General features: G+C 40.8%; 1 protein-coding gene across 1 annotated transcript in view; it reads right to left on the bottom strand.

The window, feature by feature from the left end:
* Positions 1-12,985: 12,985 nt before the first annotated feature.
* ZC3H13 (zinc finger CCCH-type containing 13) overlaps positions 12,986-16,278 on the bottom strand; it is a gene marked incomplete at its 5' end in the record, with an annotated part of 36,263 nt that continues 32,970 nt past the window's right edge. Inside the window, 2 exon segments of the mRNA XM_010087667.1 lie at positions 12,986-13,489; positions 14,123-14,286. Of these exon segments, the coding sequence (XP_010085969.1) occupies positions 13,319-13,489; positions 14,123-14,286 (335 nt within the window).

The following is a 16,278-nucleotide window of genomic DNA, read 5'->3' as shown; positions in this document are numbered from 1 at the left end:
ATAATAATGATAATAATAATAATAGTAATCTATAAAAATGTACAAATGAATGACACACAGTGATACTGCCTGATGACCAAGGCTCAGCCCGTTCACAGCTAATGATCCTGGAGCAGGGAGAGTCCCAAAACAGAGATAAGAGGCCAAGTGTTCAAGAGACCAAGATGACCCTGAGAGAGGGGTGACCCAGAGGGAGACACTCTGGAGCAAGAGAGAGTACTTCGAGACAGATCCTCCTCTTAATACAGGGCATGAAGCGCATGATATGGAATAGACTATTGGACAATTTAGGTTTCAGTCCTAAACCTAAGGTCTAATCCTAGGCTAGCAATTGGGGCTGTGCTCCCTCCCAGCTTCTCCTGCATGTGCAGACACTGTCACAGCAGAGAGGCTGAAAAGTCCTTGATTGTCTTGGCAGCAACTATAAACCTCAGTATTTTATCAGCCTTCTCCTCAGCACAACTCCAAAACATAGCCTCACACTAGCTACTATGCAGAAAGTTAACTCTATCCCATCTGAAATCAGGACAATTACCCAGAGTTTCCCTTCATCCATCCCTCCTGACTTCTTTTTCCTTACACACTCAATCCTGCTTTTTTTTTTAAATTATTTTTTTTCTTAGTGTTTTTTCCCCTCTCATTCTTTTTCCCCTGCAAGTTGCCAATTTCTGGATTTTCTAGCTCTTTTCTCAAGTTAGGATCAGGGCTTTGTTCTTTCCCTGGGCGACAGTCACCAGCCTAGGACTCAGCAGGCTGGCAGAAGAGACAGACCAGTGGTGCCCTGGGGTAGAGACCACAGCCACTTGCAGAACAGTTTCCTCATTTATATAGCCCTGAGCCCAGCTCCAGGCCTGAGCACTGCATGGCTTTCCTCGTGTTTCTCTCACCACCCACAAAAAAGGTCTCCAACTGTTTCTTCTTAACCCTGTGGCTGTTACAATTGTCCCCCCAAACTGAAATGTACTGTGATTTAGAGGGTTTTTATTCCACAACCCAGCCTCTGTTCCCAGATCCAGGGCACTGCTGGCTGATGGTTAGTGGTAATAGCTGCGCGGATGAGAACAGGAGTAAATTGAAAGCCCCCTTGAAAACAGAGGAAACAGATGTTCGGAAGGCTCATGCTCCTCATCGTTAACTTCAGAATGTAAATGCCTGCAAATTCCTCATTTTATTGCCCAGCCTCACATTCAATGTCAGAGAGAACAATCCTGAGGGGATCCTCCATACGTCAGCTCTGAAGGTCACGGCAGTGGTGCAAACGTACCTAAACAGGAGAGGGAGAAGGGGCTGGGACCCATTGTGGCAGCCGGTGGGCTGTGGTTCGGAACAAAAATGTCTCCTGAGCAACTGTGAGAGAAAATGAAATAACAGGGTCTGACAGCAGAGAGGGGAAGGGTGAGCCCTGCCCTGGACACACAGGACTACTGGAGTTGATGACTGTGATCAGCTCGATTCCTGACCACTTTTGGTGTCCAGATTTTTCTCAGTAAAAAGCCAGGATATTTCTTTGCTTGGGATGAATCTTGTAAAACACAATCCCCTGAATCCAACATGCCATTGCTGAAAGCTGGGTCTGTCCCGGAGAGAAGATGATTTTTCTCTGTGTAGAGGGAAGATTTTTATGAGCGGATGAACACAGATTTAACAATATCTGTTCTGCCATTGTCTTACTCTCTCGCTTCTTTTTTTCAGACATTTATTCCAACTCTTGCCCCCTGATTTTCCACTTCAGCTTCCTTCCCTCTCTTCCCAAGTACCATCGCTGTTCCGCACCAGCTGACAGTGCTCAGGACCACAGATGTGGTGGTGAGCTGTGGGGGGGATAGGGTTTTGTGGTCTCTGACCTTGTCACTGAGACCTCCCCACTGAAGCTTGCCGTCCCTCAAGATCTAACTCCTGTAGAGAAAGGATCCTGCAAGAAGAGCTTTCATGAGCAGATTTTACTCAGGACAACGCATGAACAAGCTAGTGGTGTTGTGTCTAGGAGGTTCCCGCACTCACTGCAGCAGCTCCGCTGGCCTCTGCTGTGGCAAGAGGGACCTGGCATTGCTCAGGGAAGAAGGTGTAATGGAAAGCAACAGCCTAGAAGACACAGGATGTGCAATGAGTCCTCCACCACACAGCATGGAGGGTTGGTTTACTGGACCTTGATGCACAGTAGGGAGCACTGCTGATAATATTAAATCTGGATTTACGATGCAAAGGCTTAACTAGTGAGCTGTATTTCCAGCCAAACGGATTTCTGTGAATGCATGTATGGAAACAGAACAGCACGGATGAGTGGGGTGGAGCTGAGGCAGGCAGGTGCATCTAGCATGAGCAATTTACTGTGTTAGCTGTGAGATCAGTGGAAACTCCTCTCATGCTCTCTTCATGTTTAGAGTTTCGCTTAATAAGCAGAGAAAGCATGCATATTTATCATAACTTTTAACGGTGCATATGAAGTATAGTTCAAATATATGTTGGAAGACAGCATGACCACAGTGGTATTCCTTGGGGTTTTGAGTAACAACAAGGCACCTAAAAGTTTTCCACTTAACAGGCCTCTGTATATCATTGTGAACACTTGTCTGCACTTGAAATGTGACGGTTTAATAACTATGAAGCAACTGGAAATAATAATTGAGAAGATGGCTGACTAGAGCAATATTAATTATCTGTAAAAAATACATCAAGCCAATACGCTGTTGTACACATAAGATTAGCTTCGGCTAGTACATTAAAAGGTCAGCATGAAATGAGGGGTGGGAAAACACCATTTCTGATTTGTGGACATATGCTGTAGACAATCAGGAGTCAGGTATTCCAGCCCTCTTCCCAATGTTTGTAAAAGCACAGGGGTATGTTACTCTAATCAATCACTTCCCATTTATGAATTCCAACTCACACTTGATAAACACAAATCGCGTGCACATGTACAAAGACCATTTTTGATTAGCAGCTAAGATCCATTCCTGAAAAGGCCACAGGCACACAGGGACTCCGCAGCTGCGCCTACAACCATGATAACACCTTGGCTGGGAACAAACCTCCATTATCCTTAAGAAATAAAAAATGCACAGTAATCAGGCAAGGGAGATGTCCAAAGTACAGTTAATTTTGGTGAGGCATATTGATCATTTTGCAGTAGTAATGAAGTGAGGCAATATTTAGAGGTCTCCAAGGGTATGCTAATCAAGAAGGTTTTGCCTTAGTGCTTCAATGCAATCCATTAGAGACAACATGGACAACATAGAGAAACCAGCCAACAGACCACTAAGCGATGATCTGTACTATGACCACATCCCCTAAGTGCAAGACTCTCATCAATATTCAAGTGTGCACAGCAAAAGACCATAAAACAAACCTGTAAGATGTCAAAGGGTAGTCACAGAGGAGTCAGGCAAACAAGGACTTCACCTCATCTAGACACACATGGGCTTTTGGCAAGAGGAGGGGTGTGCCTGAAGCCAGCAAGAATTCAGACAAGATAAAACCCTAACATCAAAAATACGGGTATGCATGAATGCATTTTTGTCATATTGTTACTTTCATGTCATAAATGCTTTGCTGAGTCTTTCTGAGATCATTTAATACAAAATAAATGTAATCACATATTGAGTATAATACTCAGATCATGGGATGCAGGCATACACAGAACCAACACCTCCAAGCTGGGTGTAAGGATGGAAGTTGGTCTCATGACAGACAGAGACTGGTGTGGAAGTGACTGTAGTGCCAGACCAGCATCCTTTCTGAATTCCTAACACCAGACATTCAAAGGTGAGTTATCCCTTTCCAATTTTTCTTTTTATGGAACCTTTCTCTTCTCCCAAAAGACGTTAACATGTATGTTAAAAGACAGTAGATAACTTCTCATGCAGGGAATTATAATGCCTTTCAAAATTAGGGTTTACTATCAAGTATGGACACCTTGCTCCACAACTAAGACCTGAGCACTCACTACTAAAAATGCCATGAAGCACAAGGGCAATCTGGTCACTGCCTTTTACTGTTGCATCAAATTGTATCAAGCAGAAGTTTTATTCAACTCATTAATATGAAGAGTTTTTTGATCTTATTTGTCTTTTTAGGATAAGCAGATGACATTAGAGGTTGCTTCAGATTCTGCCTTCCTGATCAGCGTAACTGCTTACTACAGATACGTGTGACAAGTTTAATTTATGCTGAAACAAAACAGTGATGAAAACCACTGAATCTAAATAAGATTTTTGATATAGCTTTCTTACTAGAAGAGGAAAAAGCATGGTACTTCATATGCACACGTACACTCACTCATACACACACAGCCACTGAATCTTATGACATTATTAATAAAGATGTTCAGCTTTGTTATTTTTAATGCCTAAAATATCTTCTTTGTTGGATGGCTAACTTTCATGTCATATTGGTCTCACATTTCCCCCCTTGAGGGAACTTGCAATCTGTATTAACAACCCAATTCAAGAGAGAGGCCCATTTAACACTCTTATTAGCTCAGTACAAAGATTAATTAAGCAATAATCACTTCCAAACAGCTCCTCATCAGTGGTTAATAACATGTTTGTTAGTTAACTTCCTAAGGCTAGATCTGTGATGGAGAATGTTCTAGTGAGCTGGTTTACTGTTTTAGCAATTGTTAAAGGTTTTATTGCCGATATAAATTGTACTTCATGATTTGTAACAGCAGCAGTGTTCACGAAGAGTTATCTGAAAAAAACAGATTTAACCATCTATATAGAAAGCTAGTAATTTAACCAGCGGGGGTCGAAGACTCAATTAGAAGGAAGGCCATGCTGAAGATAACTGTATCTCTACAATGGTCTTTGCAATATTCTTTACGAAGGATTTTTAAATGTGCCTAAGACTTCTGTTGGCTTTTTGAATGTTTTTATTTACAAGAGCTTTCTGTTGCCATCTATTAACCCTTCCACAATTCCTTTTCCAGCCAGCCTGCATGGAGCCACCAGCCCGCAAACAGCAGCACGTGCCAGTAGTGGAGGTACAGAATGGGCTGAGGGCGGCAGCTAAGAAAAATTGGGATCTGGCTGTATATTGCCCTGCCCACCACTAATCCAGGTCAAAAGCTGCATAAAATTTAATTTTTATAAGGCTAGAAAGAAACTGTCCGAGCTCTTTATGAGTAGCATGTGATGAATCGCAAAGCTACCCAAATCCTGCAGAAGAAAGAGGAAAAAACCCAACAATTCCATTTAGTTTAGGGCTACATTGATTTCTCCTCCATCCCTTTAGGGAACAGTGTCGGCATTTGTCAGATTAAAGTATGTTACTATGTCTCCAGATAAAATATCTCTTTCGGAGCTGCAGACGTTGTGTTTTTATGCCCTGATTAAAAACAATGGCACCGTGTAAATCCTCCTACAGACACAGATTGCACATGTTTAGGACACCTCTGCTTGTGGGCTCTGCTCGAGGTGTGATTAGCCTCACAGGACACTGGCCAACACATTGATGCTCCTCATGGGAGCTGGCCCTCTCCTGCACATGGCCGAGACCATGGGCCCCTCCACGGCACCGTGACCACCACGGAGGCACCAACACGCTTCTGCAAGATGGCAGAAACTCTGCTGCCTGTGTTAATGCAAGCCTAAGGCAAATGGCTGCCCACTCTCTGCTCTGTCCTATGGCCAGACCAGACAAATTAGCCCCTGGAAACTCTAGCAAAACAATATATGTGTAATTCAGTATCAATCAGGGACAAAAGCCAAGGAAACTCCTGCTCTTTACCTAATATTCCTTTTTTGATACACAAATCAATTCAACAGTGATTAGGTACTTTCAGAGCAACACAAAATATTTCTAGAGAAAAAAAAAACCTGATAAATACTCTTCTGCTGTTCTTGGGTGAAGAGCTGAAAACAAATTTATATGGTTCATAAGCAAGCATGGAGGGAAAGCATCTTTCCAGATGCTGGATATATCACTTTGGTAGTATATCAATTTAGTCATGTCACTTTCTTCACTGTTCACATTGGTTTATACAGGTGAAAATTAGAGTTGAATCTCCCATATATAAATGTGATCCTTCCTATCCAGATATGCATGGCTGAGCCGAGCCTGGAACTGATATATGCTTGTTGCCTGAAAAAAAGTCTGACTCTGAAATTCACTATTCAGGTGCCTTATTTATTAACTACTCAGTACATTTTATTATAGGCTCCAGCAATTTAATGCAAAATCAGGCTGTTTTATGCTCCTATGGTATTTGAACAGTATTAAGTTGCTTTTCCTAAAACAGCGCTGAAGTGGGACCCTAATTTGATCATTTGCTTATGAATGAACCTTGTGGTTATGCAGCGCTCCTGTGATGACATTTCCATGTAGATGGTGATGCCATTGCTCTTGCATTCCAGAAAAGGCTCATGTGTCCATCCAGGCACGTACAATGAACAGAACAGCTCTGGTTCTTCACAGGTTTGGAAACACTTTAAAAGCAGTTTTATCAGTCCTGGTTTTTTAAGCTTCATATCTGATAAGATTCTGTGCTCCCACCTGGGTCAGAGGAAGCTGTGATTTACACTAAGCTGTCATCAGAGAACACTCCCCATTTTTTATGTATAGTTATGAATGTGGCATTAACTAGATCAAACAACAAGATGGAATCATGCATCACACACCGCACAGGCTGTAGAGTCCACTGATGAATAGGCGAGGCCATTTTCATAATTTGTGCACCAAGAAAGAAAAAAAAATGGGTTAGATTATAGCAATAAAAATGGAAATTAAAGGGATGAATACAGCAGATAGACTATGCTATCATTCCAGAGCAGACAGCGGAGAAGTCACAGCTGCCCATTTATGTTTTGACAGTTCATGCATCAGATGAGATTTGCAAAGAGGGGTACCACTGCTTTTGGAATGTGGAGAATAGAACAGTTACTGCGAAGTGTGAATTTAACAGTGCATTTATTATTTAGGCAACTTGCTTTTTGATAAGCTGGCAAGAAAGCCTTTTGCAAAAAGAAAAAAAATTTAAAATTCAGATCATGCAGGAAAAATGTCACAGTCAGGGATGTTACCTGTCAATTTATCCCTCTCTTACAGTGGTCCTTATGAGACCCTTCAAAGGAAAATTCAAGTGCCATCAAATAGGGTCTCCCAATTCCTACCAGTTAGACACAGGCTGATGTAGAGTAGCCTTCTCAGCAGGTCTTATTGTTTCCAAGAGATGAGCAGTTTAAGCCCACACATACAACACCCTGCAACATTCAAACATGCTCAGGACTGCTTCTGAGCCCAGGAACGTGATTGTCTGAGTCTGAACGACCATGTTACTAAACCTGGCCCGTCACAACTCAAATCCCCCGTGTGATTTGGCAGCTGGGTCAGGGGCTCTTCCCAACAGGCAGCCATCCCATTCCACGAGCTAGGACAGCTTGCTCACAGAAACAAACTGCTGGGTACCAGGCGCTCACAATGCCTAATACCCTTCTGTATTGTGTATAAATTCATACAATATAAGCTGTTATAGACGCTGTCTCCATTTACCTCCCAGGAACAACTGAATATACTTGCAGCATGCTCGATTATTTTGGAAATCTTGCTAAGGTTTAGCTTCTGCTATATCCTACAGCTTGAACTCTGAACCTAATTAGGCACTGTGAGGAAAACAAGAATTTCTGTTTTATTATTCAATTCTGATACTCTTTAATTTTACTGAATTACAACTGAGCTCTGTCATAAGAAGCAGGAAAAAAAATATCTTCCACCCTCCGCTTCTGGACCACTGTTTTGTGTATTTTAATCATAAATACTGTGACTCCTTTCCTTTCTAAGGACATGGTCCCAAGAATTTTAATAACTTTGATATGAAATCTTCAGTGCCTTCCCCGAGTTCTCACCTGTTTTGCAATAAGCTTTCTTGCATTAGGAGCCTACTCATGGCAAAGTTTCTGCCTGTGCACACATCATCTTTTCTGTGCATTCTTCTATTTTTTTTCTTTACACATCTCTTTACATTAGACTGACATTTTCTGTGAACTTCTGGTACTGATATGACTAACTTACAGCACTGCAAGTTATAGAAGTTGATTAAATTTTCTCCTTCAGTGATGTGTCAATTTGACATCTTGATTCTGACTGGCAGAAGGACTTCAAATGAGCTAAATGAATGGGCCACATGGCAGCAAATGCTTCTCTTGGGTTTTTCTCCGGTTTTAACTGTGATTTGCAAATTTTCCCATCTTCCTTCTCAGTCATCTTCCCAGATCACAAACGTACAGGGAGGTCACCCACTGTGAGCTGTCTGTGATGAGATATGCTCATTTAATCCTCTTGTTTTAACTTCTGGTTCCCAGTTAATTTTTAATTCATGTCATTTCTTTATCCATCACTTGCTACAGCTTAATTTTTTTCTAGTAACCTTGTGTGAGACATTTCAAAAGTCCCACGAAACCTCTTGCTAACACATTTGCTTTGAGTATGCAAGACACAGAAACGATGTCTAAGATAGAGGCAACTGCAGGTTTCATGCTGACACAAAGCATCTTTGCAACTTGCGAGTGAAGGTAAATTTTGTGTGCACTTATTCAGGTCCTTAGGGGGTTTCCAGTATCCATCTTTAAGGTATATACAGGCAGCTTAGGCTCACCTGTTCTTTTGCTGACCTTCAGTTTTTTCTCCCCATTTCTCACTTGCCCAGGTTTTCAGGACACAGCAGTCATAATCCATGTTTCTCTCCACTTTCAGGGCTCCTTGTGTCTGTAGGTTGAATCCAACTTCTGCCAGCACAAGGGAGCAGACCAGGGCAGACCAGGTGAGAATTCACGGCTACTACAGAGAGTAGTAAAACCACTCCTCTCTCTGCTGGAAACACCCCTTTGGAGCCATATAAGAGCTTCACTGCCTGTTTCCAGAGCTCTTTCACCAATCCATCGTGTGGTCACTTAGCACACCTAGATCCTTCATCTCCATCATTCTGATGAGTGAGCTCCTGGCGTGTAGAAGTGTGAAGTCACACTCCCAGGCTGACAGCTACAACCTATGCTACTCAGTTCCATCCCATTTCTACTACTGCCTTCCTCGACTACTTTCCATACAGTGCCCCAAGCACCCCTCATACACATATGTTCAAACAGCAACTTTAATCATGAAGTAGATGAGAACGAGCATTTTCCATTTCACCCAAAGCTGCAAGCTTTCTTAAAATCCCCATCCACTGCCTGTTACTACAATCCTCGCTCCTGTTTGGGAACTGCATGCTTGCAACCAACACAACCCTTTCACACCTGAACATACACTTAAAATCTGGCAGCATGTTGCTTTGTGCCACAGCAGTTTGTTCTAGAACGTCTTCTGACCCTTCACTCTTTAAAGATGATACCTTGACTTAATTACTAAGGAAAGAAAGCAAGACTGTGGTAGGTGCATCCCTGGTAGTGAAAACCAATATCAAGAAATTAAACTTCCCCAGAACGCACTGATCTCCCCTTTTTCATCTATTGATCCCTACTGATGGGGCAGAGGCAATGACACTGTCTTCTTCCAATAAACTTTAGTTATTTGGTTTTTGAATGCTATTTTAGCACCTGCCTCTCCTGCATGTTTGGACTCCTTTCTTGATTTTGATGGGACAAATTTCCAAATTCTTAGAAGGTCAGTTTGGTTTAAGAACCCCTTGCATCTTGATGCTAATCACATTGCTTTACTTCTGAGTTTAGGGGTGCATTTAGAGTTTTTTATTATTATTTTAAGAGTACATTTGCCATTCTCAAGCTGCCTCCTGAAACTGCATCCAAAAAAACCTTGGATGCCCACACTGCCCACAAAACCTTACCTACTCTACAACATGTGTACTGAGACCAAGCATTTGGTTCCATCTCTTTGGGCTTCCCCTTAGCATTAAGACGAAGACCTGTACAGCAGAAACAACTGTTTTGCACAAAGACCCCTTTGAAAAGTAGATTTGACAGTTACTGCAAACCAAAGGAGGTTTCTGAACTCTTTAAGCTGGTAGCAACTGCTTGAATTGAACTTGCCTCGTATGGGCAGAGCAGCTTCAGACAGCCTCCTCTCTGCTGAAGGGCATCCCTACAGTGGAAAAGGGAGAACACAACTGCCTCAAGGCAATTCAAACAAAAGCCTTAATTTAGTAAAATTGTCTAAACTCTGTCTTTTGAGTACACTGTGCAGATGGCCCACTGTCAAAAGCTGTATCGCACTCTACTAGCTGAAGCGGTAATAGCCTGAAAGTGCTATTTGAGATAATGAACATGACAATATCCCAAGACACAGGTCATAGCCCCATTTATGTCTTGTGGCTTTAAAAAATCTGCTCTGTCTGTGAATCGGTTACGGCTGCAAGAGCTGGGCAGTGTTTCAGCTGGGTGAAAGCCTGCCTCATCTCACCAGCACACGTGGCAGCTTGTTCTTTTGCAGCTCCACGTTCCGGACTGCACCTCGGGGATGCTTAAAACTAATTTATCATCCAACTAGGCACAGCATGGGCTTAGCAGCAGAAAGGGCTGACATCTCTACTTTGGTACAGGGACTGTCTTAAAGTTGCTGCTACAGCTCGAAAGGAGAAACTGAGTCGGGATAGATGCTTCTCCACATTTTCAGACTTGGAGCTGGAGCACACAAGGGCATCCGAGGTGCATGTTCAGCCCCGTCTGTGCACCACTGCCTGAAACATTACAAGCTCCTGTGTACTCTCCCAAAGCCTTGCAAAACGAGAACTGGACTAAAATACTTCCATCTACTCTTTTTTTCCACACAAAAATCAAGCTAGGAGAGAAATGGGGAGAAAAAATGAGATGGAAGAGGATAAAAGGACGGGCAGACCACATCAGAACAGTAATGACCAACACAGGGCATGGGAGGGAAGGTCCTAGAGCAAGTTCACAGATTCAGACAAGTTTCACACCTTTTTCTAAAACTGGGATGCAGGCTAACCTTCTTTTCTTAAAGTTATTGTAAAACTACCTGATGACAGTTTTGTAACTTGCATTCCCCGCAAACTAAACACTATTTTTTGTTAAAATGATGGAGACCAAAATACTCATACACAAGAACTTCACACTTGCTGGGCTCTACCTGTGTGGTAACTCCTGCCAGGTGAGAGGAGAATTGCTTGAAAAATAAATCTCAGTGTTTCCCACAGGAACAGGTGAGTACGAGGCAATTTCAGCACCTTTTTCCATATAATTTCAACAAACGATGGTACAGGTGAGCGTTGGCTTTGACCTTCAATGGGACACTATCACTTCACGAGATACTCAAAGTAGCCCATCAAGCCTACTTTATTTTGCATTTTCTAGGGTAATGTGAAATATTCTTCTGCAACCTAAGTGCATATATACACCCTGACTGTTTTACAGGAAGAGTGTTTAAAGTAAGCAGGAGTGTAATTAAATGCCACACAGTGAATCTATTTTGTGTACTGCAGTCTTAGAGAAGGCTGTTTCTAGCTATCAAACACCTTTATGTCTTTTAGAGACGGAGATTAAAACAGGCTTTAACATAATTGAAAGCAATGATCTAATACTTTCAGCTTGAAGGCAGCATTATTGTAGCTATAAAATAGGTGAGAATGCATTTAAATGCTGAATAGATCAGGTTTGTTAACTCTTGTTCAGGTTAAAGTACTAGTGTATTTAAAAGACACACTTTTTTATAAGCATATATAAAATCATCAATGACATTAAAAAGAACAGTCCCCAAGACCCTTAAAAATGTTCAACAAATGAAAAACTTAGGAAGGTAAAGTTTTGCCTGCATCACATAGTTTAATAAGAATCAAACAAATGGTAGAAATTTCTCGTGTCAGTTATATTTGATACAAGTACATACACACTAGTGTGGGCACTTAGAAAAATATAAATAAAACCCCCTCACATTTTCTTTAACAACAATTCTTTAAATGTATAAGAACATTTTACTGAACACTTATGTACTAGCGATTATAGGAAAACATTATAGTAAGAAAGCTTCGTATTTGAACTGAATTGCTATTCATATTTAGGCCTTTGCTTGAAGTCAGTACAACTGTCAGTAATCATAAGAGCTGTGAGACAGGCCTGCTGTTAAACTGCACAGTCAACATCCCACCTCAGTGTGCTGCTTCCAAGTGAAGAAAAAGGATAAGAAACTAATATAAACAAACTGCCAAAAATTCAGTGGTTCGTAACTCATTTTCAACCTGAATGAGAACAACGAAAACAAGATGCTTTGCAACAAGCCAGCATTCAAGGTTAAACTATGGATTTCTTTCTCACCCTCTATGAGCAGCATTCAAAGCAACCGTTCAGGTTTGAACCCAGGAAAAGTAGAGAGGTGTATACAGAGACTTGGTCTGAAGTTTTAGAAGCCTCCGTTTCACATGGAGGCCTCCACAGACTACTTAAACATACCTGACTGCTATAATTCAAAGGTCCCACACAAGATATTAACTTCTCAAACTGAAAGCAATTCTTAGAAAATTGAGCCCAAGCTTGACAAGTCTCTAATCAGGCCCCTAAAATCTGTAACACCCAGCAAAACATCATTGCTCTCTGCCTTTACTGCTAACATCCAAAGAGTCCTGAAGCTCACCAAGTATGAAATACCCTCAGGTTCCTCCCTCCATGGGATTGATCTGCCCTGATACTTAACAGAATGTAAAATACGTGCGCTAGTCCTACTTTGTAAGTAGCAGGCATTTCCAAAATGCTGTCAGTCTCATAAATATAGGCATCTAAAACTGATGATAAATCAGTTCCTGGAAGTTTTTTTACTTCTTTTGATCAACCAGAAGATGAGCTTTAAGTGACTAGACTAGATTTTTGTGTCCAGAAATATCAGAGGAAACCTACACTAACGACGGAAAAGAACTAGAGTTTTGTCCAAATCCAGATCCGCACCAGAGACTGCTGTGATAAGAAAGGGATTTGGAAAGTAGTTGTAGGCAGACTCCTAGGAAGCAAGCTATTTAAAGAAATTCCATATGAGGGACTAGGGTGGTGGTGGAAAAACCCAGTTATAATGAAGAAAAAGATACGCAGATAGTTTTCTTCAGTTTAATATCAGGTGGTGTTATAAACACTAAAACCAGACAACTTCACATTATTACACTTGATGCACCATAGTTTTATGGTTTAGATTTTTTTAGGTTTATGTTACAGTATAAGACTCAATATTATAAAACCTGCAGAGAACTTTACACAGAAGTTTTATTTTTTACCCCTTTTATTCACATCCAAACCCCAATAACTCTTATCTGTGTACAAATTGAGTATTTTCTTCCTTCTTCTACATCTGCTTTCCAGCCAACCAGTTCTAAACATCAATACCAACGCTGGTAGTGGGAAACCAACTAGCAAGTGTCACCATGTTCATTCGCTCAAGACACACACACTTCTTGCTGGATAGCCGGTTGGGGAATTTTACTATCCTCTGTCTTTTCCTGCCCAGGAACCTGGCACACAGTCTTTCGTTTGAATAACCGTAGACTCAACCGTAACAAGTCACTGTCCATTGCCGCTGAATTTGTATAAGTTTGTTTCGTTGCACCCTGTTGAAATTAAAATTTTTTTTAAAAAAGTGAAAACAGTGGCTTTTAACATGCAAGCTTAGAAATTAACCTCAAGTACTCTCAATAATTAAGAGGTTTAATCACACATATTCACTAGAAAAGACTGAGAATTAATGATTTTTCTATTAGCATGCAAGATCATAAAACTTACTGTAGTGCAAGAAATGGCAAAACTATTTTTTCTTTTAATTTTGACAAGAAAATTATGCAGGTACTTTTAACTTGGAAGAACCGAATCTTATAATTATTATAAAAGTACACGGAACCTTAAGAAGGAAAATTATTCAACAATTGTCTTTGAAATCGTATTTTACCCAATTCTTCTTATCATGTATTCTCTAAATGTAGAAAGTGTATCTCCAGAATTTAAGCCCTAAAAAAAGAAACACCACCTACCTCTAGTCTCAATCTTAAATCAATCTCTCACCCTAAATAAAAAATAAACACTCTACCTTCTCTTTCAATAAAAGTCTATTCCCTGCTATTTAAACGGCTGGGTTTGCTCCAGAAAAACAAACAACAAATAGAAAAATTACCTCCCTAGAGAAATGTTTTGCACAGCAGAAACTGTGTTTCCACATTTTGACCAAGCACTCTAAACAAACCACTTGCCTTTTCATTCTTCATTAGCTGCTTACGAATTGCAGAATCCCTTCTAAAACACAGTGCTTTACAGCAAGGACCCAGATTACTGAGAAGACCTGCTCTCTCTTCTTTTCGCAGGAGTGCAGCCATGTTCAAGGCCCCCAGTTCATGTTCAAAAAGGTTTTCTGCATCTAGAAAGAATTGATATTTGCAGAGATCAACACATACATGGTATTTTGGAAAAGCAATATACAGTAATATGAAATCCCTTAAAGTTTTACTATTTGTATTTCTGCCCTCTAAATACCACCAAGGTTTGGAAAAAATGGATATTGTAGTTTATAGAAAAATACAAATAAATCCTTCACCCTTTAGAGGGAAGGAGGGGTACCCCTGTATGTAGCTTCAGCACTGGAAAGCAATAGAGACAGCAATAACCGACAGGCCTAAAAATCAAGTGACACCTCTGGGATAGAAGAAGAGGTATCATTTTTGATCAGACATGTGTGATGAAAGCTGTTTACTACTAGCGTTGATCAGAAGGTATTCTAAATTTCACTTCTCTGCAAGGCATAGGGTAACTGTACCAGTGTCAAAATAGGGTTTGTATGGCTATGCAGAAGTGAAATACGACTATGTAGAATAATTCTTTTATCCACGGTGAATGAACTTGGAGAACAACAACAGTTGTTAATGAACTACCTGCTCCTACCAGCTCATGTAAAGCATTTGTTAACAGCACTCAAAATGGCAGGACTAGTCCTTTAATACATTTATCAGAAGAAATGGCATGTAGCTACAACACTTCAACCACTTTAATGAAAGACAGCTCGTGAGGTGAGACTTGCTCTGTGACATCTTTTTTTCTACAAAATGCAGACAAAGACAAAATGAGTGCACATGGCTAGATCACAGCTCATTGATTTACAACTCTTTCACAATAAATACGAAGACTATGACACAACTGGAAAGAAAAAAGAAAGGGGAAGGTATGTAGCTAAATCCAATCCAGCCACCTCTATATGGTAAAACATTTAGTATACAGAATATAAAACCTAACTACAGAAAGCAGCAAACCTGGGAAAAAATTAGCAGCTAAAAGCAAAGATTGCTGCAGCAGTTTGGCAGCATGCACACAAAAGAGAACAAAGATATGTTTTTAAACCACTGGGAGAATTTTGATGAAGCTGAGTCAGATTAGTTTTTAAACAAGGTGAAAAGAAACAAAAAAGTTACATGAAATCAAGGGCAGGTTAAAGAGAACTGTCATCAAGACAATCTCAATGGACAAGCACCACAAATAAGTGACAAGACACAAAAAGGCCACTTCAAAGGTAACACTAACAGCTTTGTAGAGTCAGCCTAGGTGCCAGGTGCTGAGCACATCTGGCAGCTAAGCATGTCCATATCCTTAGAGGCAATAACTGCATAAGACAGAATTGCATAAAGTAGATAAGAGTGTAAAGCAGCTACAAATCTCAATTCCATCACATACTACAGATTTTTGTTTCCAAAGAAAACAAATACAAACAAAAATCCCAGGAAAAAAAGCTACCTTTTCCTTTTTTTCTGCATTTCAGTGCATTACCAGAAACTTTTTATTCACAGATTAGAACAAAGAAGGGAACACCAAACACAGGAATAAAACAGGGAAACAAATTATACCACTATGAAGAAGTCCAAAGTGAAAACACCACATTTTCACTGTAATACACCCTGAATATCTGTGTCAAATTCATTCACTTTTCAGGGCACCATGTTTGCGCCTTAGTTTAGAATACACGAGCTGTGGCTGTGTAATCACTATACAAGGAACATTCACCTTGTAGGAGACTACAGAGAAAACATATACACCTGAAAGCCTACTGGCAGTTCCACATCTAGTAACTTTGATGTGTGAGAGACTGCACACACCAAAGGGAACAAACAGAGGCACTTCAATCCCCTTTTCTCTCCAGAGCAAAATTCTGCTGAATCTGAGTACAGTTAAGACAGCCTAGAGGCAGTGCTGGAGAATCTCCTGTTATCACCACTCCCCTGGACTTTCTGTTTATTTCTAGAGAAGCATGCAAGGGCTGCTGAAGTTATTTTGGGTACCATTTTAAATAGCCAGGTGGAGTGATTCTGCGCTGCAGTTCCGGTTGCAAGGAATCCCTGATAAGAAATGTTGAAGTATTCAGCAA

Source organism: Pterocles gutturalis, unplaced genomic scaffold (genome assembly GCF_000699245.1).
Source record: "Pterocles gutturalis isolate BGI_N339 unplaced genomic scaffold, ASM69924v1 scaffold22851, whole genome shotgun sequence".
Taxonomy (NCBI): Eukaryota; Metazoa; Chordata; class Aves; order Pterocliformes; family Pteroclidae; genus Pterocles; species Pterocles gutturalis.
This window is presented reverse-complemented; position numbering and strand designations above follow the sequence as displayed.